At 41.0% G+C, this 27,106-nt stretch overlaps 1 protein-coding gene across 7 annotated transcripts; it reads left to right on the top strand.

Annotated features, from left to right (window-relative positions):
- Window positions 1-89: 89 nt before the first annotated feature.
- On the top strand, window positions 90-23,376 carry LOC104052006 (uncharacterized). Of its 7 annotated transcripts, XM_064460266.1 has the most exons (9): window positions 392-468; window positions 1,560-1,657; window positions 11,780-11,901; window positions 12,960-13,117; window positions 13,975-14,096; window positions 15,776-15,886; window positions 20,115-20,221; window positions 21,589-21,679; window positions 23,155-23,376. In XM_064460266.1, exons 3-9 carry the CDS (start codon window positions 11,813-11,815, stop codon window positions 23,269-23,271), a joined length of 795 nt encoding a protein of 264 aa, XP_064316336.1. In that variant the 5' UTR covers window positions 392-468; window positions 1,560-1,657; window positions 11,780-11,812; the 3' UTR covers window positions 23,272-23,376. The 7 variants fall into 7 exon arrangements, with proteins under 7 accessions (XP_064316338.1, XP_064316334.1, XP_064316332.1 ...); XM_064460268.1 differs by lacking the exons at window positions 392-468; window positions 1,560-1,657 and adding an exon at window positions 90-207; XM_064460264.1 differs by lacking the exon at window positions 1,560-1,657 and having other exon boundaries at window positions 324-468; window positions 12,979-13,117; window positions 23,159-23,376.
- The last annotated feature ends 3,730 nt before the right edge of the window (window positions 23,377-27,106 follow it).

Raw genomic sequence — 27,106 nt, 5'->3', positions numbered from 1 at the left:
CGCGCCGGCTTAAGGGGCGGGCGGGGAGAGGGTGGGGCTTCCCCACGGGCGTCCGCGGCAGGCGAGGAGGAGGGGCAGGAGGCGGGGCCTGAGGCGGGGCCGGCCGCAGGCCCGGCAGCCTGGCCACCCGCGGGGAGAGGGCGTTTAATGGCCGGGCTAGGCATGCGCGGAGGGGGCGGTGGCGCTCTCCCGCAGGCGCACGGGCGGGTAGGTGGGGGCGGTGCGCGCGCGGGGGGGCGGGGCTTTCCCCTAGCACGCCGCGCCCGGGGCACGTGAGGGTGGTGGAAGGCGGCGGGCGGTCCGCGCAGGCGCGGCGCCAGGCTCCGCCCACACCCGGCGCTGGCGGCGCCCTCTGGCGGCGGCGCGGTGCGATGGAGCTGGCGGCGGCGCGGCGTGCGGTGTTGGCCGCCGTGCGGGGCACGTGCGCTGCCGACCTGCCCCGCCTGCTGCACTGGATGCGCAACACCAGTAAGCGCGGCCTAGCTAGGCCCGGCCTGGCTCGGCCCAGCTCGGGCGCTGCGCTCCGGGGGCCGCTGCCCGGGGCCCCGCGGGCAGGTCCCGGTGGCCGGAGGAGGCCCGGGGGACGCAGCGGGCCTGAGCCGTGCCCCGCCGGAGCCCGGCGCTCTGGCCTGGGCGCCCCGTTCCGTCAGGCCGAGGGTCGGGTCGGCCTGGCCGGAGCAAGGGGGCCGTCCGGGGGGTTGGGGCGCTCGGGGAGGCCGGGCAGCTCCGCAGCCGTGGCCCCCTCCGACTGCCGGCGGGGGCTGCGGTGCCCGCAGCCGCCCCTTGGCGCCGGCGCGGTTGCTCCCGCCGCCGCGGGCTGGCGGCTCGGTGGCGGCGTGCCTCGGGCTCGGGGCGCGGCGGCGGCGGCGCGGGCGCCTGGCCGTCCTGCCCGCTGCGCCGCCGGGGGGCTGCGGCGGCGACCTGTCGCACTGCCCAGCGTGGCACGTCCGCTCGTAGGGAGGTGCTCGGCTCCTGCCGCATCTAGAGGTTTTCAGACGTTAGTCTTGTTCAACTTCACCCATCCTCACAGCAACCTTTTAGAAGCTTGAAAAGCGCTAATTGGCAAACGCTGCTTTCCCCACTTCATGTCACCTTAACATAGCTTTATGTTTACTTTCTTGTTTGTGCCGCGGCATAATTTCATCAAGATGCTGCAATCGAGCATCACGAGACAGATGAAGAAAGGAAATGTGGGCCAGTGCACAAGCTGCTAATTTGCAATGAACAAAACGATGATGTGGGAAACCTGAATATAGGCGGTGCACTAAAGCTGTGGGCACATCGTGCTGAATAAACTGATTAAGTGCTGCTTAGTCTGTGGGTATATTTGCATTTTGCTATTGCAGATATGAATCTTGAAGGCCCCCCCGAATCCTTTAATCCAGTCTCAAGCAGCCAATAAATGTGTGTCCCGTTTATTAATCATTTCCTGCTGGGACAGTAAACCCATTCCTGGCTGATCATGTGTCAGGTGGGAAAAAGCTGTCGTGCAATATGTTACTTCCCCACATCATGCCCTGTTGTGCTAGGGTTATTCTTGTTCGGGTCTTCTCTTCCAGCACCTCATCTTTCAGGTAGAAGCATCTTCATAAGCAAACACACGAGGACTATTGCACAAAGGCCAGCTATGACACCTAGAAGTGGTACGGCTATCCAGGTACTTGGAACTGCAAACTTACTCCTGCCCTGTGGCTTGCAGCTCCCACGGCCGCCCAGGCGGAGAGAGGCAGGAAAGATCCTTCGCTGGCGGAGCCGGCCCTCTGCTGGCATGACGGGAAAGGAGCCGGCTGGGAACACGGGGCGTTCGCCCTCCTCGGTGGGCACGCAGCCCTCCCCCCCGACCGGTTCTGGCCTAGGAAAGACGTTGCCAGATGTTTTAGAGCATCTGCGAGTCAGCCTTCACGGTTAGAGCAGAGATGGGACTACTGTAGACTTGAAGGCTGAAGTTCGATGGATGTAGTTAGTGTTAATTGTAACTAAACGTTCTTGCTTTCTGTGTGCGTATATGTATGCACATATATATACACGTGTATATGTCTACACATATGTGTGTATAAACATAACGGTTGAGCAATGTGCTATAAGCAGTATTTCATCCCTTCCTCTTTGAATCCTTGTCTGGAGGCAGCAGCATGCTCTGCTTGCTAAACAGTGCCTGGGTTCCTGTAAGTAATCTTGTAAGAAGTGTTTTTCTTCGATCCAATATGCTCTAATTTAAAAATCTCATTGAATTTCATATGCAATCATTCATATTGCTTGTTCACTTAACGTAAATCCTTACAGCTCCTTCTATGCTGTGTTTGTGTGATGTGGATATATGGCTTTCTCAGCTTACTGGCTCCTTTACAGATACAGTAAAGCACATGGGAACTTACTAGTGAAACTTGAAAATGCTAAACTCTTTCAGTTAGGAAACACGTACTTACTATTGGCTCCTCTTTGATTCTGTGATCGTGCTTTACCTCTACCAAAGGAATTTTTAGCCAATGGCATAGTTCGTGTAGACTTGCAAAAATCCTTTGTCAGTAATGTTTAAAATCTTTCTTTTTATGCTACGGCTTCCAAAAATTCTCATAGTTTCTGTGAGAGACAAGTATGCTGTGGTTCCTAGCGTTTATTAGATTATGATCTCTCAAACACTTTTTTCTGAACTTGAATGATCAAGATCCATGCCTAGGTCTTTGAAAGGAAATATATGTTCTTGCTTCATATTTACTCTTCATAATTAAGGTACAAGCTAAAGTATAGCTCAGGTTCCAAAATTTGAACTACTTTGTGCTTGGTGTATCTGAGCAATCCGTGTCCTTCTATTTTTATATTGTTTGCATCAGTGCTGATGGCTGCTGCTTCCCTATGTGCATCATCTTAAAACTAACATAATTAGTTTTGTAGTTGCCATTCAGTGGCATTTTAGCTCATATGCTGCAGATCAGAGGACAGAGTAGACAGGATACGTAGGGCAGTCAGGATCAAGCAGCTGGAGTAATGAATATAATTTAATCTCTGTAGTCTCCTTGACAGACGGTCTAAATAATTTTTTTTTGTTTTAGGATTCTCGTAGTCACAATCCATGATACTTTATTGCCCTTGTTTACAGGCTTGTGCTCTGATAACAATTTATACTAATTTTCTCTCTCTTTTCAGAAAAAAGTTATTGTTAATGCCCTGCCTGGATGCTATTTATTTTTGATAAATGAAGTTGCACTTTGGGCATCTGCATCTTTGGCATTTCCTTACAGCTTGTGATTGTATTTTGCCAAGTGCTGATGCAGTATAAAGCTATAGGTAACCGTATTTGTTCCCAGATGAGTCATCGGGGACACGTGTGACTTAGGCTAATTTTATTTCCCAGATAGCCACATTTGTGAAAAAATTAAGAGCCTGTAGAATTTGGTCTCATGCTACTGCTTGTAGAAGTTTGCATCTTCTGAATCTGTTGCTTATGATGTTTTAAGTAGAAGTGTTAACGCTTACCCAATTTTTGTGCTATCTTGAGGTGCAGCAGCCTCGCCCTCTAACATACATATATGTGCACATGTAGGTATATGTTAGAGAGAAGGAATTAGAAAGCTTTGTGCCTATTTGTAAGACCTTTTCATTGTTACCCAATTAAGATATGTTTCATTGCCTCTTTGGGTCATTTACCTGTTCATGTTTTTCCACTCTGCTTTTTCTGAATGGCTGTGTCCTTCTGGTTTACCTCCAGCATTCATTTTCTTCACCCTGAGCGAGTACCGGAATGGGGTAAAAGTCTCTCTCTTATTGGTTTTATTTTCCTGCAGCATTGAACAGTAAGTAAGCAGAGGCATTTGTCCAGAAGGTCACATTCCATTAACCCTTTTTGCAATTTCCCCAGAGTTGCAAATATTTTGGGTGATGTCCCCAACACAACATTCTTGGTGATGCTTCTCTTTGTATGCTGCTTCTGTGGCTGCATACTAACAGTAACTTTTACTGTGGGTTTTTTTCCCCTCAGAATTGTTGTGCTTGAGTAATTACACTGCCCACCGTACACCCAGGTAGTGCTGTAATAATTAATACTGGTTGGACAGAGGATAGTGAGGAGCTGGTACCTAGGTTTCTGCTGCTGTACCCTGAATACAGTTAGGGAATTTGGGGTTCTCTCTGTGCAGAGAGAAAACAGTTTTATGGGAGATGCTAAAAAGTTACAGGATCTCTGTACCACACAGAAATAAATGCCTGGTCTTTGGCAGTAGTGATATAGGAAAGAAACAAATCTCTGATGAACAAAAGAAAAAAAGTTGTGGGGATGGGGGGGATAATATTCTGAATGAAAAAACTGTAAGCAAACATGTATAGGATAAATGGAAACAAAAATGGCATCTGCACAGACAAGTTGTTTTTCTGTGGTGTGTGGGTTCCCCCCCCCCCTTACTGCCATCCTATTCCTGTTTCTGTCAAGACGTTGAGCTTACAGTTTTACTTCCAGCTGAGGAGGACTGGGCATGATTCCAGTGTTAGCTGTAGTCAGGCTTTTTTCCTCCCTCATGCCTGTCTCCCAAGTAAGGTGTACATGCAGCCTTAGAGTAAAGCCCTGCATATAGTGGTTGCCCTTTAGGATCAGCGTTGTCGCAAGACAGCCTTGTTTATTGATTTATCTTGGAGTTCTCTGACTTGCGTGCTGTATGCATGCAATGTTATTGAGAACTTTTCCATGGAAGAGACAAATTACTTCATAGCAAAGCAAGTTATCTGATGTAAAGTAGAGACCCTTAGAAGTGTGCAACTGAGAAAGCAGTGAACAAGTTCTCACCCTAATGATTTCTGACTAATCTTCTTTAGTAATTACAGGAACGTAAGTGTATGCAAGATGCTATTCATTTTCTTCTTTGTACGAATAGAGAACAAAATAACCAGTCGTGCTTTTTTGGGTTGGTTTTTTTTTTCATTTTTGGTATTGCAAATTTAGAAATTCCAAATCTTTATGTATGATGGAAGAAGACATTACTGTTTTAAGGCAGCTGCTTAGCAACACTGCTTTGCTGTTTCGCAATCAGCCATCTCTTCCCACGCACTGCAGTGAAATGTACGTCATTTCACGGTGACTTGCATTCCAGCTTTTCTTTTGAGTTAGTCTTAGATCTCAAAGAAAATGAAATAATAAGAGCTGGAAAGAATAACAGGAATCTTTGGTGTCTTAAGTGAACTTTTTTATAATAGAATGATTAATGCTTTAATATCCTTCTGCAATAACCACGTTCCAGAAGTTCTGGCTAAGAAAACTTGGGTGAAGCCCAAAAGCTAATTCAAACCACTTGGGGAAACCCCCCTTTGAAGAGCCCTCCTCAGTTGGGTCCCAGCATTTGATGTATAGCCTCTATATAAATGTGTGCATGGTCGTGTTGCCTCTGTCTCCTCCAGTACCCAAACTCTTAAGAATTTTTGGTAGTAGGAGAGGTTGCATTTGGTAAGAATGGGTGCTGGAGAAGACAAGCAGTGAAAGCAGAATTGATCAAGCTATCTATATACATGAACAGCAATACAGGAATCAGAGAAAGTAAACACAGGAATCCTAATTTCAAGTTTGAGATTGAAGTCACCAAACCACTCTATTTACTCACAACTAGTGAACATTTTTGCTGTACTTGGATGCAAATTACAAAAGCCTATCTCTCAATTCATGTCAGTGAAGCACAGATGAGGTGAAAAAAAGACCTCTTTTTGGTTTTTTTGCTATACTGTCCCAGAGTGTAAGATGGATTTAAAAATATTTTTTTCAGCAGGGATGAAACTGATGTGGTTCTAATACTAGTTTTAAAATATTTTTTCAGGCATGTAACAGTAAAATAAAACAGTCATACAAACTTTTCCATTCTATGCATTTCATTAAAAATATTTACATGTAAAGCTAAGATTTCAAAGGGATGTACTGGTCTGCATTGCTGATTGTTCATATGGTGATGTATTACTCAAAACAATCATTGAATAAAAAACCATTGCAAATCCTCTAAATTAAGGATAAACAACATACAATAATGTTATTACTATGAGTACAAATAATAAGTACAAATTAATTTTTCTTGTGGATTCACTTGTACTGGGATCACACTAGCTTTTTAAGAGATTGGCGTAGTATTTAGTCTTGTGATTTGAAAGTTGAGGGCAGTCAGTGCTGTAAGTTCAGGCTTTTAACAGGCAGTGAGGGAGGGGTATCCAACAAAATTATCTTAACCAGAATGTGGTGGACATGCTGCTTTAGTACAGTGTTCTGCATATAGAGGATAAACTTATCATCATACTTCTAGGAACAGGCCAAGTTTGTCCAGCTTTTTCTATTACGTACTTTATGATCTAGGCATTATTGTGTGCCCAAACCTGCTAGGTAAAATTTCCGATGATAATTTTCACGAGACAAGAATAGGAAGTAGTATAAGAAAAAGCTTGGCCCTTTTACAGGAACTGGTCTTTAATGTTTCTTTTCAGTCCTATTGTTACTGCAGGTTGGAACTAAAGCGGAATGAGTCTCTCTAAAAGGGTGAAAACATAGGTTTTTCAATACAATTAGTATAGTATGTAATTTTGTGTGTGTGTGTGTGTGTAAGGCACTTTAGTACAAGGCTTCGTACCCAAATTGGTAGAAGTGATTTATCAAAGTAAAATACCCTTTCAGAAGAGATCAAATTAGCGTTGCAGAGCCATGTTAACTGGAATGCATTTCTTTGCTAAGTTATGCCATTCCAAAAATCTTTTCCACTACTCTGCTGTTTGGTAAACTAAAATGGGATGTTACCTGTAGTTTGATGAATCACCAACTTTGGAAATTGGCATTAATTTTCTTTGTTGTGACAAATGATACTGCTGCGAGAGAGGTCTCAAGAATACCAAGTATTTCTAAGTTGTTAGTCACTGAAAGTTAATAATGATGGGGAAAACTAGTGATTGTAAAATAGGTATATGGCTTACCTTGTTTAAAATTTAACTTTGAAGCTTCCTTCAATTTATGAATGTAGAAGAACTAATAAAATAAGCTCTGGCTATATTCCTATTGGAAAGAGCTGATTACTTTCTACCAATAGCTAAGTATGCTTAGGGATAGAAATAGTATTTAGAGTTCCTGAAGAAGTTGGTCTACTGAGGTCACAGCTTGCTCCTCAAATTGTTTAGTGAAAAAGGAGATAGTAAGGCTTTAGAGATGTGAGACTTCCTACTTGACCTCTCAGTTCAGTATTGTTAAAGAACACTGAGTGATTAAATTAAACTCCTCTTAAGTAACATGGATGTTAATGTTTGCTTTTTATTTCTGTGAGTCTGAATATATATCTAGAAGACCATAAGGTGCTTGCTGTTACGGTCGCCTTTGATAAATCCGCTTCTTTATGTGTGATGTGTAAACTTCTGTTGTCATTTGGAAATCATACATTGCTTGTCTTCAGTAATGTATTTTGCAGTGCCAGGATATTTAGATGTTGCTATAGCGGTGCTCTGTATCTGGTGTGAGGCTTTGTGATGTTTTCTTAGCTTGTGTTATATTTGCTGTAGAAAGGTTGACCAGCGCCAGGGTGTTAATTAGGCTTTTTGCAATGTGTTAATTAAATTTTATAAATGCATGTTGAGTAGATCCAGTGGAACCGGTTTTTGAAGTAAAATACAAACACTATGCACTCAGACTTCCTCCATAAACAAATGATTGTGATTCATCTTGCAGTATTTCATGAACTGTACGGTTCTTTCCTGGTTAGTTGTCTGTTCAATGAACGCAGGGGTTGGCTTGCACACTCTCCATTTCATAACAGGCACTAAAATTATATCAAAAATAGTTTTCTATTTTCGTTTCTTCTTTGACGATGCTTTGTAAGGTGATACTGAGATTCTCAAGAGCGAACAATTTGTTAAACACAAGGGTGGAGCTGATAAAACTGTACCAGCAGAGAGAGAAATGCATATTTTCATGTTTGGCACCTGTGTTATGTACTTGATGGCAATCTATAAATATTTACATACTGCAAAAGTAAATGAGTTACTGTGGTAGCTGTTGCTGTTTCTTGCTTTGACAGGAATGAGGCGACACTCGGCGCCTGAGTTCAGTCACAGACTGTAACACACAAGTGCAGAGTTGCATGTGCAGCTTCTGCTGAAGCTGCCATTTTGTCATCTCGGAAGGAGTGTGTTCAAACCTTCTCATTTTTTTGTTCCTGCATGCTTATGCTTTGCAGTATTAACTGATAGCTGGGAAAGAGCATTTCCATTTGTTATGTATTTTTGAGTATCGGTGTTTCAACAGTTTTTCATTTGAGCTGCATATGTGTTGTAAGATTTTCCTTAGGACCTGTTTCATACAGAGCATCCACAAGAACTCGTGTGTCATCCTTTGTTTCATAAGAAGAGCTCAGAGGGCCCTGTGTAAGATGGTCAGTGTTGTGACAAGTATTGTACAAATGGAAGTCACAGCAGGGAAGGGGCATGCTGGATTTGAGGAAGATGGGTGTCTCCCACTGGAAGTATCCATTTCTCTACTGTAGAGCAAGGACACTGAATAGTCTAGAGAGCTGCCCAACGCTAATGTTGGCCAGAAAAGGTCACCCAGGCCATGAGGGAGCAGATCCTATTGACGCACCAGCTCGGGAGAAAGGGAGCTGAAGTTCCGCATTCACAGTGTGATGTGGCTGGCCTGGTGGTCTATGAACACTTCCTGCATTTCATTAAATGCTATATATGAATTTGATACTCTTAACAGGCAGTATAACAGCTGGATGAGCTCTCTTGCATAGTAATAGTATTGTTTTAAAGCATGTGCCAGATGTAGGGGCTTATTGCCCACAGGCACTGGTCTGTACAGCTGCTGATATCAGCTTTCTGCTCTCTCATTCTGTCTGTAGCATGATTTTTCTCCTTCATGCTTCCTCAGATGTTATCCACCTCAGCAAACTCTGGCTTCTTTGCACTCTGAGGGCCTGTCATGGTGCTGATGGTCCCAGTTAAGTAATAGTTAAATCTGTCCACCTTCCCTTCCCCTAATCTCTGGGTTTACTTCTGTTTACTTCAGATTCATAGAAATCTTCCCTGAGCTGAACAAAAAAAATCACTTACTGCTTCTGGGATGTTCATAACAAATCTGCAAATTGTTGGATGGACTGAGGTTAACAGGAGATGGGTGCTCGTTAGAGGTTTCAAATTAAAATGCTGACAAGCTGGAGCTGCTGCATTGCACCTGTTGTGTTGTTCGTGCTGCTGCTGTTGCAGCTGCCGCCGCCTCTATCCCTCCTGTGTTCTTCAATGCGAAGTCTGCATCTCTTTAGGAGCGGAGGTTCTGGAGAACCTAACTGTGAGCTCTTTGGAACAGCAAATTGTCTTCCTGTGTGTAGCAGCTACCAATGGTATTGTGCCCATCGGGGCCTTGGGGCATTAGTGCTATACATTTAATAAATAATAAACCAAATATATGTTAAGGGAATCCAGATGATTTCAAGTTTCTGCTGCTTACTCTGAGGGATTCAGGGTTATCCGTTGGAGTCAGTTTGGGGATGTGTTGAAAGAACCATTTACATTCTAAAACTTAAGAATTCTTAAGTTGGCTGTGCAGTGATAGTTCCTGCCTGGCGTCCTGAACCTGTGGTTAGCTAATGTTTGTTGGAGCATTAAATTGACCTTACTTGCAATAAATTTCACAGAAGTACAATATCTGGTTAGTTAAGATATACAGGCTGCCCAGAGAGATGGTGGAGTCACCGTCCCTGGAAGTTCAAAAAAGGATGTTCAAAAACTGTAGATGTGGCACTTCAGGGCATGGTTTAGGAGGCATGGGAGTGTTGGGTTGGCAGTTGGACTTGACTATCTTTAGAGGTCTTTTCCAACCTTAATGATGCTATGATTCTATGATTTACACTCTAAGAAGAGTGTCTTGCACTAATGAATGAGGGTTTCTTTAATCATATTATTCTCACTACAGTGCTTAAGCAAAAAGCATTTCAGAAGTGTTTCACAGTGGCTGGTCTGGTTTTTATACTAGCCTTAAAATTTCTCACTGTTTCTAGCACTGCCTGTGTTCCACAGGGAAGATTAAGTATATTAGCACAGAGAAACCTGTAGCATGTTTTATAGGTTTATTCTGAACCTGTTTGCCATCAAGCTTGTCTATACGAATGTTCCCACCTGGGACAGCAACGCTAACAAACATTATCTTTTTCTGAACACCTCTAAAAGCTGTCACATCTTCTTTTGGTGAGTGATATAAGTATATATAAAAACGACACTCCCTGCCCAACATGGTGGCAGTCTAAATAGGACACAAAACAAACCAGAACGGGTGGGGAAGAGAGGACAAACATGTCTATTTTTAGACAAGAATCAATAGATGGGTTTGGTATATTTTTCAGGATTAGCTTTGTGGTTCCTTTTCGTTGTGTGTTTTTTGTTTCTTTTACAGGCATGTAGTTTTGACCTGAGATGTGCCTTTGTTTAGAACCAGTTCATTGCTCTCAGAGCCATGAGATGTCCAGACAAAAAGAATTTAATCTAGTCCTTCTTTTGAGGAGAATGTAATAGAAAAGGAAGAGAGTACAGGTGTACAGCAGATCTCGTGCTGAATGCTTGTTAGGAACATCATGCTCTGGGAAGAAGGCTAACATGAAACTGGGCTGTGTAAGCAGGATGTTGGCTGCATGATGTGAAGTCTGGTTAGTGCAAATAAACCATTAGGTGGACTAATGTGTCTGGTTCTCAGTACTGCAGGTCATAAAGGATGAGAAAGTCCAGGAGATCCAAAGGGGAGTGATGAGAATGATCAGACTTCTAGAATGGATGCAGTGAAGGGCTACATAAATGGATCTTATTTCTTCTAGAAAACATGACTGATGGGACACATGATAAGTCTTCAAAGAAGTAAAAAGTTGCTATATACAGGAGGGGAACAAACTTTTCTCTTTCTCTTCTGAGTGGGACAGAGAGTACTGAGTTTAAATTGTGGCAGAGGAAATCTAGATCAGTTATTAAGAAAAGTATTCCTTTCTAATAGTAAGTGTAATCAAGCACTGGAATAGATTGCTAAGAGAGGCTGTGGAGTTTCCAGCATTAACAGTCTTTTTTAAAAGAATAGTTTGGAGAAGCAGTGACACTTATTATTGATTCAACCTTGGAAGAAGAAAGGATTGGTGGCTTCCCAAGGTTCCCTCTTGATCTTTTTTTCTAGATGTCTTTAAAAAAAAAAAAAAGGTGTTAAAGTAATGCAGGAATATCCTGGAAAAAGAGCAAGAATTTACAGTGTGGTTTTGCAAAAACATACTGGTTTACATCCATTACTATTTTCTTTCACATTTGAAATATTTTGATAGTCTTAAGTCATGTAAAATGTATTGTGAGTTGAACTGTTGAACTGTGCATTATCCCTGATTTTTTGGTAACCATTTTATTAGAAAGATGGTATGTATAAAAAGAAACTTGTATTAAAAAAAAGCCTGCATCCAGGCAACTGAGTTTTGTAATTTCTCCAATAGTTCAAAAACATCTTTGATGTTTTTATATCTTAAGCTGAAACAGTATCACTTTGGTGGCAGCCCAGACCATCATATGTGAGTTATAAGTTTATAAATATGAAAACAATTTGAGATTTCAAAAAAGCACGTTTATTTTAAGTGGCAAAGTTATTACAATCCAAATCTGTCATTGGCTGGAAGAGCTAACAAAGGCTGAAAAATGCATTTCAAGTAAAAACCTTATCCATCTGGTATTGTTTATGTCTTGCAACTGTATTGTACTGGTCATCACTTAGTGCACATGATGTACATATGATTGTTCAGGGTTTTTTTTTTATCTTTATTTATAGATGACTTTGATGAGCTTGTGGTGAGTAACAACGATGTTGTGCTCAAAAATATCGCTGAAGATTTGCGGAATTGTTTACCCATCGAGGCAATGTTTAATTCAGAACATCAAGCTATTCAGAAAGTAAGCTAATCGTTATGGTCGCCTTTTGCTGAACCACATAATTTATTTGGGGACTCTGCTGTTATCAGTTTTGGTAGTAGTTCGTAATAGAGAATGAGCACTGGATTGAGGTATATCTAATTTCAGTTTGTTGCTGCATGATTGTGTGATCCCAAGAAAGTTGCTTCACAGTTCTTGATGCTTTGATCTTAAGTTGTTTGGCATAGCTTTCATTCTGTGTGGTATGGCACCTGTCACAGTGATTTTTTAACGCTAGCTCCATAATAGATTCTAACAGCCCCCTTCAAGAAAACAGAAATACAGGGCCTGTGTTTTGTTGTTGCTATAATGTGGGCAGCCCAGAAATGATTTACAGCTCTCTTCAGATTCTGATGGCTCAGAAAGGGGTGGGCTGTCAGTCGTGTAGGAGGGGAGAGCACCTTTCCTACTTGAGCTGTCGATATAGGTGGAAAGTTAACGCATTTCCCAGAGAAGTGGTGTGTGGCTCTTAAACGGGAGAGGTGGATTGGCCACATGCAGCAAGCCCAGGAGAGGGAGGAAAGAGGAGTAGGAGGATGAAGATGATACCCCTTGAAACGATGAGAAGGCAGGCATCCCAACTGGTATGCTTTTGATTGAAAATGATACCCATGTTAATCAGGGGTGTTTCTAGATTGAGACATAAGGCATGAAGATGAAAATACTGAGGCAGTTGAAGTTGAGAATCAAAATCGCCATTTCTCCTAAATTTAAGTTACATTCTCCTCATTAAAGTGGAAGAGAAAAAGCTTCCTTTACCCTGTGCCTCCTCTATAGCCAAGCAAGCACTAAGGAGACAAAATTCATAGCAGGTCTCCCACTCAGCTTGCTTTCCTTTGTCACCTTCCAGTTACAGTTATTTCAGTGGGATTTGATGATCCAGTTTACACGCAGGATTTCTATGGTTTAATTTTGATTTGTAACTTTTGAGTAGGGAAAATCTTGGTTCTCAGGGACTTTGGGAAAGGTAAGATGGTGGGACAATTAACTGTGTAGCAGTGTGTAAGTGAAATTAAGAGACTTGGTTCTGCCTTTCTTAGGTTTTGTTCCTCTTCTCAGATACACGAGCATCCGCTGCCCATGATTCATGTTGATGCATTCCTTTATGATGATGATTTTGTTGATTCATTGTGTGAGGAGGGGAAAATGAGTAGGAGCTACTGCACAGAGTGTGGCTCATACAAGACTGCATCTTTAGGTAAGTGCTCTTTTTGGGAACACGAGAAAGAAATTCGGTTTAACTAAACTGGTTTTGCAGTGACTCAGCTGGACAGCATAACATCCAGCTGATGGAGGACTGTCCAGACTGGTACAGTACACAGACCAGAATTATTTCCTGTAACCAATGGAAGGAGACTCCTACACATGTAAGTTGAATTAATTTGCAGTGTTTGAGCGAACTAGTTGCCTACAAAAACTGGCCAGGGAAGAGGCAGGGCTATGTACCACTGAAAAGGAAGATGCAAGAGGAAGACAATACTATAGGAGTCCATGCAGTAGCCTCAGTCTCCTCTCACACGCTGAAAAGCAGTAGAAAACACCATCTGTCTTAAAGCTTGTGTGTGGTGTGGTACAGATCAGTGCTGTCACCAGTATAGCACAGGCATTGAAGGAGGAATGGTTTATATGGAGAACATTCTGTTCCTTAAAACCTTGGAGTTGAAATTCAAGCTATTAATATGTCTGCCCATAAAAAGGTTTGCATGAATTGTGTTGAGCCTTAGGTACGATGTTTCCTTTTTCACTTAAGCAATTCCAAGTTACTTTGTTTTGTATTCTTTCATATAGTCACTGTGCAGAAAAAAGTAGCTCCGTTTCATGAAGGATTAAAAAATTTTCCATGTAAGGCAAGGAATCCCCACACTCAGGACAGACTACTGGCCAGCTTACCTCCGATCAGCAAACCCTGGTTTTCCAGGGTCCCCATCACTAGTTCAGGCAGGAAACAGTACAGATTTTCAGTGATGATAACTCTTCAGATTAATATTTCATTGGTTAATAACACAGTAGTTAGTACTGCCCACCCAACACCTTTGTTCTGTTCTTATTTCCCAGAGTTTATTTCGCATTCCTTTTCCCTCATGGAACTGAAGTTTCTTTATCAACATGTACTGCCTGACCTGACAGGAAAGGTAGTGGTTGACGTTGGCTCCAGGCTTGGTGCAGTGCTATTTGCGGTAACTTCCAGCACAGGAATTCATATTTTATTACTGTGACAAACATTTTCCCTCTTCTCTGACTGCCTACTCGCGTTACTCCATCTTGGACGGGTCATTCTAAGAGGCACCTCTGATCTGACCCTCTGAACAGTATAAGGTGCTGTTTACTAGTGATTTCAGTTCTTGTTCTGTTCCTCACAAGAGGGGATACAAATGATCTTGCTTATGGAGAGGAAAAGTCTATTTGTCCAACAGAGTAGCATATTGCTGTCACACATGCTGCTCTTTTGCTAGTTCCTGCTCTGTCCCTCCTTTGTAAGTAAGTTTGCCCTCTGTGTCTTGACCATGTCTATATATAGAGATTAGTTATGTTAAATTCCTTTATGAAGCTGAAAAACTGTTAAATTGCACAAAGGAAGACTTTGATATGAATTTGTCTCCAAAAACATATTGTCCTGCTCTGCGTTTTAAAATGCACATAAAATACTTCATCGAGAAACTTGAGTGCAATTTTGATTGCTTTTGGCATGGCTGGTGCAACATATGGCCAACAGCAACGCAAAGTACGCATTACAACTTTCTTACAAAAGTCAATGGCTGTTTAGGGCTCAATCTTGGAAATGCTTGAGCATGTAATTTTGCTCATCTGAATAATCTAATTTTGGGACTACTCAAATGAGGAAAGTTACTCACATTTGTAAATATTTGCAGCGTTGGGTCCTTAAATGGTAACACTTTTGCTAGCCTGAATTTGTTTTAAAGTACTAACATGCTTGTATTGTTATAGTAGAAGATAGTCTCAAGATAAAGCAGGGGAAACATTTTTAAAAAACAGTTCTCCTTCGTAATCATGTTCTTGGCTTGTAGTGGAGGAAGGGTGTGACTTCACCTTCACAGGTTGCTTTTCTACTCTCTGAGTGGAATGGTTTCGGAAAACATTAAAAATTAGATTGTAGTACATAGCTATCTCAGATAATCTGTATCTTTAGCATTGTTTGTTTGCCTTTGCCATTGTTAGGTAAGTGTAGTTGTGGTGTTCCATGGAGACAATGGCCCCCTAAAGCAGTATCTTCATAAGGGCCCTGTAGGGTCAAGTATTTGTACTTTTCTTTTTTCCTAACACTTCCCAACAACTTTCCAAAATCTCAGTATGAAACTGAACCATTATTCTGGTATTATTATTAAGGGATAATTTATCTTTTTTCATATGTACCTGTATGAAGCACCTGAAAATGGCAGTAATACAATATTCAGGGGTGCTAACAAAGACTCTGTACCAAAATATCCCATTAAATTACTGGTACATTGTCCTTCGTTTTCACTCACTTTGACTATGTGTATGTCTCATGGTTGGTTTTTTTTTCTCTTGCTATTTTCTTCTTCTATTCTCCCAAGAAACAAAAATGTGTAGAGTCTTTTCCTTTCACACTATTTTTGTAACTTGGTTGGTTCTGCTTTTTTCCTTCTTAGACCATTTTCTATCTATTTTGCAATTGAAGTGAAGTTGGAGTGAGAATTGCCAAATCAGGGGCTTAGCTCTGAAAAGCATGTCATGTCCACTGAAAGATATTTCTCAGCTTGCTATTTTAAAATGCTTTCTTAATCTTAACCCATGTTTTATCTTCTCCATTTTAATTGAAATTTTTGAATTTGTTTTAAAGGCATCACAGTTACTAAATGTCCTTTTCCTAATGTAGGGTTATCTTTATAGCTCAGCATCCCAACTGTATGGAGTAGAAATGAATGCAGACTTTTGCCAGTTGCAAGAAATGATGACTACAAAATACCAGTTCATTGACAGAATAAAGGTAACTAAGTATATGGTTTAGTGAGTATATTTTTAACCACTGTGTAGTAGGTATCCTGTTTATGTGAGTGGCTGGTAAATTAGCATTCTGAGAAGTTGTTGCCTTTGCTTGTTTTGGTCCTAAACAAAAGCTTTGCATTAGGAAAAAAAAATCTCATAACAGAGAGGAAGAGGGAAATTATCAAACTATGATAACATGTGTTGAATCGCTTAGCCTTTTTCCTGAGTGGACTTACCTACTGGCTCACGCAAAACAGATATATCTTAGCTGTTTCTCTCAGTGAAATCAATGATGCTATTGCCATTAACTTCTGTGAAACTGAGTGCATAAAGAGTTATGTCATGAACAACAAAACTAAATGCCTGGGTTTCATTAATGTTAGTGGGAAGATGGTTGTAGGATATGCAAATTTGCATGTAAGGAGACCTAAAGGACTTATGGCTATTGGTATTTCCTTTCTTGGAATGTCAGTGCATATGTACCTTCCTCAAACCAAATGGGCTTAAAACAATGGGATATCATTATGGGAACCATTTCCCTAGTCCTGTTATGGAAATAACTACTACTATTTTAATGAGAAAAAAATATTTTTTCCCTTTCTGGGGAATACCAGTTATTTTGTTACCAGCAAAAGTTGGTAAGTAGAATATGATGAGTAGAATACTGACTTAATCCTGTGCTGTATGCATGTGCTTTTGAATGGAATCACACAAACTGCTGGGTGCAATAATTTCTTGGGAAATAAAGTGACCAATTTTAAACTGGAAAGAAATAATAAAGGGTAAGCAGCATCATTGGGTTGCCCAATTCAATCCCAGTTGCTGCCAGTTTATCCATAACCTTTGGTTTTTGCATATGTTTTGTGTCCATAATGTCTTATTGTGATGAGACTAAAAGTGCAGTTAGGAACTCTGTCAAGTTAATTCAGTGGAGCTGGAGATCGATATGTATGCTTTTCAGCCTTATATATTCTTTAATATAAGCCTTTTTGTTTTTCCTTCACACCTTCTAATTCTGCTGAAGTATTCATTTCAGAGCATAAAGATAAGAAAATAATACGTTTTCAAAGCAGTGCCTGAGGACTTAGCTATTTGAGTCTCATTAGATGCTAATTTAGTCATGTGACTCCTGTTATCACACTGCTTTGAACATTTCAATCTTAGACTTCTATTTCGCCCCCAAATGAATCCTCTCTAGAGATACATACCAGCTTGAAAAATAGTCAGAATCCAGTTGCTAATCATTATTTATGACAGAAATTGGAAAAACACTTAAGAGACCCTTCTTAAATAATGATTGTTTTTTCAGGATATTCTGAATTTTTATTACAGTATGTTCCCAAAGGACAGCAGGGTGGAATGCTATCTTTAGTGGCTAAATCTCTGAGTGAACCTTGTGTTCCTTTGGTCAACATTTGGTTTGTTAAAGTACATAGAAAGTTGCTCAGCATCTTTTGCCATTTGAGCAAACACTTAGATGCTGGGAGGAAAGTAAACAGTTCAACAGATCTTAGGAAACTTGAGACCTCAATTCAGAAATTGCCTGTAATCATGAAAGGCTTGGTGTGTACTCCATTGGGCAACAGGGCTGTTTTAAAATCAGTTGCTGCCCCCTCTGTTGTGCCAGCCCACAGCCAAGCAGGTCAGGGAACTGGTTGGTCCAGCTGAAAAAGAACCCAGCAAAAAAGTGGTGTTTTGGCTGGAGCAATACCCGCGTCTGGCTCGTGGTGCAGCCACACGTGCTGATGTGGTCCTACATTCCCCAGTAGGAATGAGGATGTGTTTGGGGAGAACGGGGTGCTTAAGTGACTTTTGTCAGCAGGGTCACCTACTCTGTAAATGCAGACTAATTTTAAGTTAAGGTTTAAGTGTTATTCAAGCCAAGGAAACATCAACACATGTTCCAAGCTTCCCAGCAGTTTAGGCATCTTTCTGAATTGAGGCTTAAAATATTAGGACTGCCATCAATAGGACATTAAGAAAGTTTAGGGCTAGTCATGACTTCCTGCGCTGCAGGAAGCCCACTGGTGGAACAATCCACTAGTCACTTGCGTTTGGATTAAAGGACTGTTGCTCAGGTCTTTTGTACAGAAATATTGTGGGTTTGTTATTTTTGCCCCTTGAAAAGAAGAAAGTAAAGTAAAATGTCTCCTTAGGCTCAGAAACAGTGATCCAAATCCCACTTACAGGCTAGGTAAATCTGGGTTCTGATACATGAGTTCTGGCGGATCTAGTAGAGGCATCTTTTGCCCCTAGCTGTCTGTCCTGCCCCACTGCAGGAGGCTGTTGCCTGCAGTACACATCAGCAGTCAAGCCTGTATCCATAATATCTCTACTACCCCAGTTTATGGTCTTCCATTTTAATCTACAGTTAGCAGTGGCTTTATGGAGAGGACATGAGTTGACAACCAGGACCTACTGCTGATGGTGGCCTGACTGGTCTGTCTTCTTTCTTTGCTGACTGAATGCTTGAACAACTTCTTAATCAGCTTCTGTAATGCCACAATTTACAGTGCACTGTTTTAAGATAAATTATTGCCGATCTTAATTGTCCTAAAAAGCTCTAACTTTCATGAAGGAGTGGATAATGTCCACACACTAGAGGAGAAAGTAGAAATCTGACCAGTCATTCTGACAACTAATCTGTCCCTATTTCTCAACGAGATAGGGCCTTCAAATGCTAACCTGCCAGTTCTGGGTAAGGTACAAGAACACAGTTGCTTCCTTTCTACTTACTACAGGCAGTGGTGAAAAACTTGTATATGTTTAAAGAGATAAAGCTGTTTGTTAAGAGTTGGAGCACTTCCAGAGAACCCATGGAATATAGTTCTCAGAGATTAAATGCCGTGATACCTACTATTTTATGAATGGTAGTTTTGTTTCTGTTATTACTGATACTGAAATATTTGGCTATAATTGCAATTGCTCTAATGCATTCTGATAGCATGAACTGGAGTCATAAACTGTGGCAGCTTGTTATCTCTTCTGCGCTTGAACGCTTAAAAGTTGCAGGGGTGGTAGTATCTGTTTCCTCTGTCAACCAGAACAGCATGCTTTGTGTGTTCATTTTGAGGAGGAAATTAATAATTTACCGTCCCAATAAGTGTTGATAATACTGTTAAGTGGGCAAAAGGTTTTTCAACAGGTAAGTGTTTTTAGTCTTTTATACAAATGTTCAGCTTTCCTGACAGAATTAAGAATTCCTTTTTATGTCTGTTCAATATTGAAAGAATTTGGCAAAATGTGAAATGTTGAATCCATCAGGTTAGTATATTCCCAGCACAACCTAGTAATAGGTCACAGAGAAAGGAAAAGAAGTTGTTCAGATTTTTTCTCCATTTTCAACATATAGGGATGCACTTTCAGAAAAAAATATGGAATGCTAGTAATACTCGGGTTGGCTTTCTCTCCCTTATGCCTTCAAAAGATGTTCCAATTTACATTTTGCCTCACATTTAGGATGTGATGTATTTCTACATGTTTAAGAAGAAATCAAACACATCTTGTCAGAGTGTTAATGAGCATCCATATTCTCCTATCACTATAATCTCACCTGTTTGAAAATTATATGATGTGCTAATAACCTTTTTGGTAGGTGAAGGTAGATGAAATCAAATCAGTTCCTATGCTGACTGGAGAGGCAGTTGTTTGGTAAGGCAAAGCACTTGCTGTCCTCCAGTGCCACTGAGCATCCTGCATTTCCAGCATTCCCGGTCCCGATATATGTTGTGAGAATTCAGCTGTCAAACCGGGGTCTGTAGTGTCTTTTCTAGCTACAGTCCTTCAGCAACCCAGTGAGCCTGAGATGCCTTCTAATATCCTCAAAAAAGCTTTAGCCAGCTTAGTGCCTTTCCTGAAATCAGTGAGCATTTGTGATAAAATATAGGTAAGCGAAATGTGACAGCCATCACATACATCATCTCCTCTTTTATGGCACACTGTGTTCTAAACCAAAAGTCAGACGTAGTTTATTTCACTCTAAATGTAATGAATCGACTATTTTAACTAGAGGAGATAAATCTGATTTTTATTTTTTAATTTTTTTTAACACTCATTCTGGTTATTTACTTCAGTTTTATCTACTGTGAAGCCAGTGAAATACCCGTTTTTGTGACTGGTTCAAAATGGTGGTAGCAGGTGCTGCTTTATGTTGACAGGCTTCACGGCTACTTGAAGGCTGTATTTGCCTCTTAAATTAATTTATGCCTTGTGAAATTTTTCTCCTTCAGGTGGTTCACGCAGACATTTGTACTCAGGCTTCACTTCTTCAGAAGGCTGATGTTGTTGTAATGAATAATGTCTTTGAATATTTTCTTGACAGACAGGAACAGGCCAGGTAAGCTATGTGTCCAAACAAGTAATCTATTTCTTTGGCAATGTGTGTGTAACCTTGTGAGTTATGGAAAACCTTAAGGTTGTGCTTTTTGAAGTCACATACATAAATTACATAAGGAAATTGTTTTAAACTGCCTACACTTAATTGTTATACTTAACTGCTAAGGTGTTATGGCAGCTGTTTGTTGTTAAACCGACTAAACACTGCTGCTTTGTTTACCCAAACCTTGCCCTGAATCCTTGTACTGATCTGTTAAAATAATATCTTGCTGTTAAAGGATCTGAAATTACTGTATCATCATAAAGCTTAATCTTCAGAAAGAAAACAGGTCACTGACTTGAGATGTCAGAGCTGTACTATAGATGCACTGCAAAACATGGTTATTAATGATATTTCTAATATATCTTCATCAGGATGTGGTAGCAAATAAATGTGTGGCTAAGGTGCTTCTCTTTCAGGTACAAGACACTCACAGATGAGCTTTTGCTAATACAGCAGTATCAGTTTAAAGCATAAATAACTTTACCATCCAAAGTTACTGTGCCTTTAGAGCGGGTAGTCAAAAAGAAGGGTCCCTGTGTCTCCACCATCCCAGTCAACAGTCCGACATTCGCTAGCAGTTTCAGCTCAGGCTTGTCCCACTGCCCTTGATACCAAGTGGTAATGTCAACCAGAGAGGCACAGACTGGATGGGTAAAGGGTAATGGGTGTTTCAAATTGCCAGATTTGTTTCCAGGCACATGACTGAGAATTCATTTGATTCTTCAAGAACTCAGGGGTAGTGGTTTAATGTTGCTTTAATACCATGAAGACAAATGACATTTGAAGAATGCTGGAAATTAAATTCTGTTTAGTCCGAATTGCTGTGCTGTAAGAAACGATCTGACTTGCAAAATCAGAAAAAAGGAATGCTGGGGTCTGTATTTAAATACTCCGATTGCCAATGTCTTAAGAGAAGTATTTTGTCATGACTGCAAAGTATGTATGTAAGGAGCAGCTTGTTGTTAAGCTTAATAAAACAGTGCACTCAGAGATTGGATTTTCTTCAAAAGTGTAAAGGGACCAAATGTCGATGTTTAATCGTAGTCCCAAGTGAAGGTGTTGACAGTACAAAATGACATGCAACTTTGTGTCAGAGTTGAAAAGTTACAAAATCTAACATTGTAAGACCATATATTCCCTCTGCTTTTAATATAAAGCTTGATTTTGTTTATAAAAAGGTATTTGCATAGATATTAATAGTGACTGATAAGCACATAAAGCAGTCTACCTCTGGCCACTAAACTGTAGAAGTGTTAGATTCATTTTATATCAAATGTGGGGTGTTTTTCCTAAAAATTGATGACCTACTTTTAAATATGTTCCAGAGCCTGGGAATTTATTGCTTGTAATGTAAGGAAAAGAGGGTCCTTATTAGTGACAGTTCCAAGCCTTAAAGAATCGCTCTCAAAGCTCCAGGTAAGCTCCCTCAGCCACTTTTAGCCAACACATTTTGTCTCTTTTTACGAAAGCAGCAGTTCTGTAGCTGAGGTTAGCTGCTTGCCAGTATTGCTGTGAGGAAGGATACATAATTTTGTGTGTAGATTAAAAGATGTAGGACTCTGGATTCTATTTCCGGGTTGACCACCAACACATCTTCCTGCACTTTGGTTGTCCCCACCTGTAAAATGGAAATCCCAGCCTATATCAGTAGGCTGCATGAATCATTGTATTATCATGTGTATTATTAACAATACCTTAGCTGTGAGGTTACAAAAAAAAAACCCACAAAACATTAGCAAGCCATATTATGATGTGAGTAAGTTCTGTGATATCCACTTCCATCAGACTTCTTCCAGGTATAAGTGTAGAACCTCAGAAGTATAGATGTATCTACAAATTTCTAGAGGCAAAACCTTGAAAAGTTTTCTTTTACGTAGCTCTACATTTGCACATTGCATTGAAACATGACAAACTGTTTTGTTAAGCCGGTGGGAGAAAGGGTCATATTAAAGAAGGATCCCTGAGGATACTCTGTCTTCTGACCTGCTGTCAGAAGCGTAGAAAATGACTCATAATATGCCAGTATGAGCTGTTAGAAATACAGATTAGGGAGAGATGTGGTCTCCCAACTAGCCAAGTGATTACCATCAGGTGCCTTGGATCAGTGACATAGCTTTAAATTGCAGTTGGAAACAAACACGATGACAGCGCAGCTTTCAGAGGTGTTGAATGTCCTGTGCTGCTGCTGTTCCCTGAGTAGTCACCACTCCCAATGGACCAACCTCTGCTCTGTGTCCGTTCTGCCTTAGGTCATTGGTAGATTACAGTTGTTGTGTGTATGATGCCTAGACACATTATGTGGGCTGGCATTAGTTAGGAAACAAAACGCTGATCATACATGACAAGGTTATTTATCAAGTGACTTGCTCACCACAGTAGTCTGCTTTAGAGAAATCGAATCACTTGTTGCCTGTATGCTGATGGGAGCCCCAGGAGCAGCAGTGGTGTCGTTTGACCTTTTCTTGGAGCAGGCAGTGGTTACACAGCAGCTGAGAAGCCCTTTGTAGCCTTAATACAATACTCCCTAGGTGTAAAACAAGAAAGTACCTGTGATTCTTCCATGGTACGGTTAGCTGCTCCCTCAACACTTCTGTCAGAATGTTGCCCTCTGAGCAAGATGCTTAAGGCTTACACAAATGCATATAGAGAAGTCCTTGTAACATGCTAGCAAGTATCTAGGCTATTGACTGAGATAATTTTTAAAAGTTATCTTTATTCTCTCCTACTTAAGTTAAATGGCATTTCCAGAAATTGATTTATCATTGCTGCATAATGTGGAATGACTAATCTCTCTTATTATGTCTTGCCTTCTGAATGTTGTACTGACCTTGACACTCCTGCTATGTTTCTCAACGTTGTGTTAATTTAAGAGTCTGTTTTCATTGTTTCAGACAGATATACAGCTCAGCCAATGGGTCGAAGAGATGCAGCTAAACTATGATGTGTATATGGAAAAGGATTTTGACAGAGAAGCACTTGAACAAATACATTTATACAAGATTCTCTAGTACCTGGAAAAATTTACTAGTATCCTTGTAATATCATTTTTTTTTAATCTAAAATGAATTTGGATTGATTTGTGTGAATAAATCCGGTCAAAATTCTTATTGTGATTAATCTGTCGTATCTGTGGTTTGTAATGAAGAAGGGTCTTTTGAAACAAGTTTTCTTATGGAGGCATTCTGTCTCAACCGAGTATACTGACTTTTAGCTAGGAGATATCCTTATGGCTTAATCTTTGCCGAACTGCTAGAAAGAGAGGCTACATACTGATGCTTAAAGAATTTTTATTCACTAGCATTATGCACTGCTAACATTTGCTAAATATATCAAACCTAAGAATAGCGGATCATTATTAATGTGAATTATAAGAATGCATTTAGCATAACGTTACTTAAAAGCTGCAGTACATTAGAGCTTGCTGGTTTGTTTTGGTATAGACCATTTATTATTATCAGTAGTAATATTTATTTTTAACAGTATTATCTTTAATGTTCCTCCTGTGGAATTTGTAGGTTTTCTTCCCAGGCTCTGGTTGATAACCAGAGCATCTGCTGGTATCAGTTATGAGAAGCAAGTCCTTCCATTTGGGTAGTTGTCCTTAAGGTGGCTATAAACATAAAATAACGAAGGACACCGAGGAGCTATTGAGAATTAATACAGCAAGTCTGGGACGACAGAACTCTGTTCCGCTTCCTGCATTTCTGCTGGGGATGGTAGGAAGTGTAATAAGGGGTTAAGAAGCTGAAAATTCTGAACAGGTGTCACGGCTTAGCAGAGGTTTGGTGGTGGCGTAAAACACTGGAAATTCGTAACAGAGCCTCCTCAGAGAGAAAAGATCCACATACGCCCACCACATTTATATTTAGATTTTACGTTCTAAGGATGTGAAGCTTTTAGTCAGCTGAAGAATGTTTCGGTTTTTAGCAAACATTAACAATCCAAGTGCAAAAATATTAACTTCAAGAGTTTTGGACTGAGTTGTGCATTTAGAAGCATTGTTAGTGCCTAAAAGTTTGCTACACAACTTATGTCTAGTGCAAATGGGAAAATTTAAAATTGGATTTCAGTCTTCAAATGATTTACAGGTCAGTGAACTTGACAATATATGCTGTAAGCAAAAAGGAGCAGTGGCCATTAGGCACTCACTGACATAGTAAGTAAATGGTACTGTAGAAAGTGAAGGGAGTTTTAAGAAGTCTTATTTTTCATGGTCTGTTTGGAGTGGAGGAGGATGTTTTAACTTGAGCGATACTGAACTGCTGCTCAAATACTGTGTTAAATCTATTCTTCATGCATTTAAAAATGAACAAAGATGGAAAGCTTTTCTTAAAACATTTATTTTATTGAAGTACAAGAACCGAACTGTGGTTACTTAGTTGTCAATGAGACGAATGCCCCTAGAAAGGGAACCTAGGAGAGGCTAAGCAATGGAGTGAAGGTAACGCAAGGCTGGTAGATCTAAGAAGGAGAGAATAAAAAATGAGAAAAGAAATGCATGCGCAATTCAGAATGAGGAAATGAGCACTGTAGTAATCAGTACAGTACAGTGGAAGCTGTGACTGAATTTGGAGTGTATAAATAGGCTGCTATAAAAGGAAAACTGACTGGGTCTTAAAAAGCTACTTCATAACCCTACTATCATGTGAGAAGAAAACACCAAGTCGGAATGTTGCTTACTTATTCTAGAGGTTCTGCAAGATCTCCTGAATCAATTGTCAGGACTTTTGGCTCACGATACTGGGTATAATCTGTGCCCTGCACCTTGTTTTGGTAATATGGGAACTATAGTTTTCATTGCAGTTGTTTCCCCTCTTCATGTTGAGTCTTCAAATACTTTTTTTGGGTGTTGATCTTAGATAAAAAAAATTTCAATAGACTGGAGCAGATCACCAGCATATTTAATGACATCTGTATCCTCTGACTCTGGAAATAGCATGCACGCATCTGGAGCTCATATGCAACTAGAGGGTGCAACAGGGAAGCTCCCCCAGTCTTTTTTAGACATCAGGAGAAACTCAAGAGGTGAGCTGAAGCTGCTGAAACTTCTGTCTTCCTCTCCTGCCCTTCACAGGTCCTTGATTTAAACCCACACCCTGGCATGTTCACAGAGAAGAGGTGGCAGTAGTTCAGTTTGGTTTTGTTAAACTGATACTCAGAAATACAACTTCTCTGTCCCTTTTGACATCTCTTGCTAACTGGGCTTCATAGGGCCAGAGCTCATAGGGCCAGTCTTAAGGATGGTATGAGCTGCTTAACTCGTCTGCTGAAGAGCTAGAAACAACTAGTGTGTGAAAGAAGGAATTAACTGAGTTTGTCCCTTTTCCAGCTTTAACTTTCATTATCTGGCTCCTTTTAGTCCTGCTACCGATTCCCACACACAAGGGTAGCAAAAGTAAGGTGTGAGGAGGTTTGCAAAACCCGGTGTGAAAGTGGGCAAATCTGTCCTCACTGTATGCGCTCAGAAGGCCTCGGGTGTCAGCTGAAATCCTCCCAAGGGTGTGTGTATTGCCTCAGCCAATACCTTTGCTTGTTTGGCTCAAGGAAGCTGCCAAGGGTATATGCAGTGTGCCGAGTCCTTGTTCTCAGTTCTGCTGCTGCTGTATTATGCAGTATTTGGCAGATGATTGAACTTTTTTCTGCCTCAGTGTCTACTGTGAAAGTAGGAATAACAAATCCAAAATCAGAGCAAGGTTGTGAATTAATTTAATATCAGTTGCTTTGAGATTGTCACATAAGAAGTGCTAAACAGTCAAGCTGTTCTTTGTAAACTGACCTAATTGAAAAGACCTGAAAGGCAAAGGAAATATCAGTGCTTCTCTGAGATAAACTATCTGGCCCTTTTCACAAGACGGCATTGAAAGGGAAGCCTAGATTAGCCACACTACCATGTTGAAAATGCATAAATAATTATTTTGTAGTGCCCTCAGTTCTTACACTGTCCTTGCTGTTCGATGACCACTGGTGTTGGGAGGAGGGGAGGTGGGGAGAAACAAACCCCCCAGACCCACGCTGGTACCCAGATTTTTGGTTTTGTGTGGAGGGCAGCTCCGTGACAGCTGCCGCAGATGGCACGGTGGCTGTTGCAAGCTGCCAGCCCCTGAGCCGCTTGCTCTCCAAACAGTTCTTGGGCTGCACAGCCGGTGTGCTACATCTTCCCATGAAAGACCGCTCCGTGTAGGACCTGACGGGGATCCTAACCCCAGCTACAATACGGAAACCCTGTGGTCGTGAAGAACTCATAAATCACAAAATTTCACATTTGTAGGCCTGAATTAGAACAAATTAATCTGAGGGACCTGTGCATCTGCAGTGCTTGTTGTGATCACCGGGAGTTTCTGGCACACACGGGAAGCAGCTCCGCTCTTCCCTAGCAGCATAACTTTCCCTGTAGTACTCTGGCTTCTGCAGGATAAGCTATCTGAAATTTAAATCCGTCAAGAGCTACTTCTGTAAACCAAAGAAGACTTTCTGGATCCACTGTAACAGGGCAAAAACTGTCAAGTGGTAAGAAGGATAGATTAATTTTGCAGACAAAACATTGGAAATATTTTCGCTCAGGACTGTGTTTTTAGAAAAGCAAAAACATCCGATGCCTGGTATGGGTAGCCTAGCTCTCAAAGGTGAGTCACTTCCTTTGTGTGCTTTTTCCCAGTAAGCAGTACTGGAAGGGTCTAATGCCCCATGCTTGGGAAAACTTGACAGTGGGGCAAGCCTGAAAAAAAACAAATCCTTATCCTTCATTCCTCACCATCTCTGTCGTTTCTTTCTCTTTCTTAGGTTTCTCCTGTCTCTTGTCTCTTTTCAGCTGACTTCTCTCTCTTCGCTCCCAGGGCCAGGACT

Source organism: Phalacrocorax carbo, chromosome 9 (genome assembly GCF_963921805.1).
Source record: "Phalacrocorax carbo chromosome 9, bPhaCar2.1, whole genome shotgun sequence".
NCBI lineage: Eukaryota > Metazoa > Chordata > Aves > Suliformes > Phalacrocoracidae > Phalacrocorax > Phalacrocorax carbo.
The sequence above is the reverse complement of the archived record's forward strand: the minus strand, read 5'-3'. Positions and strand labels throughout refer to the sequence as shown.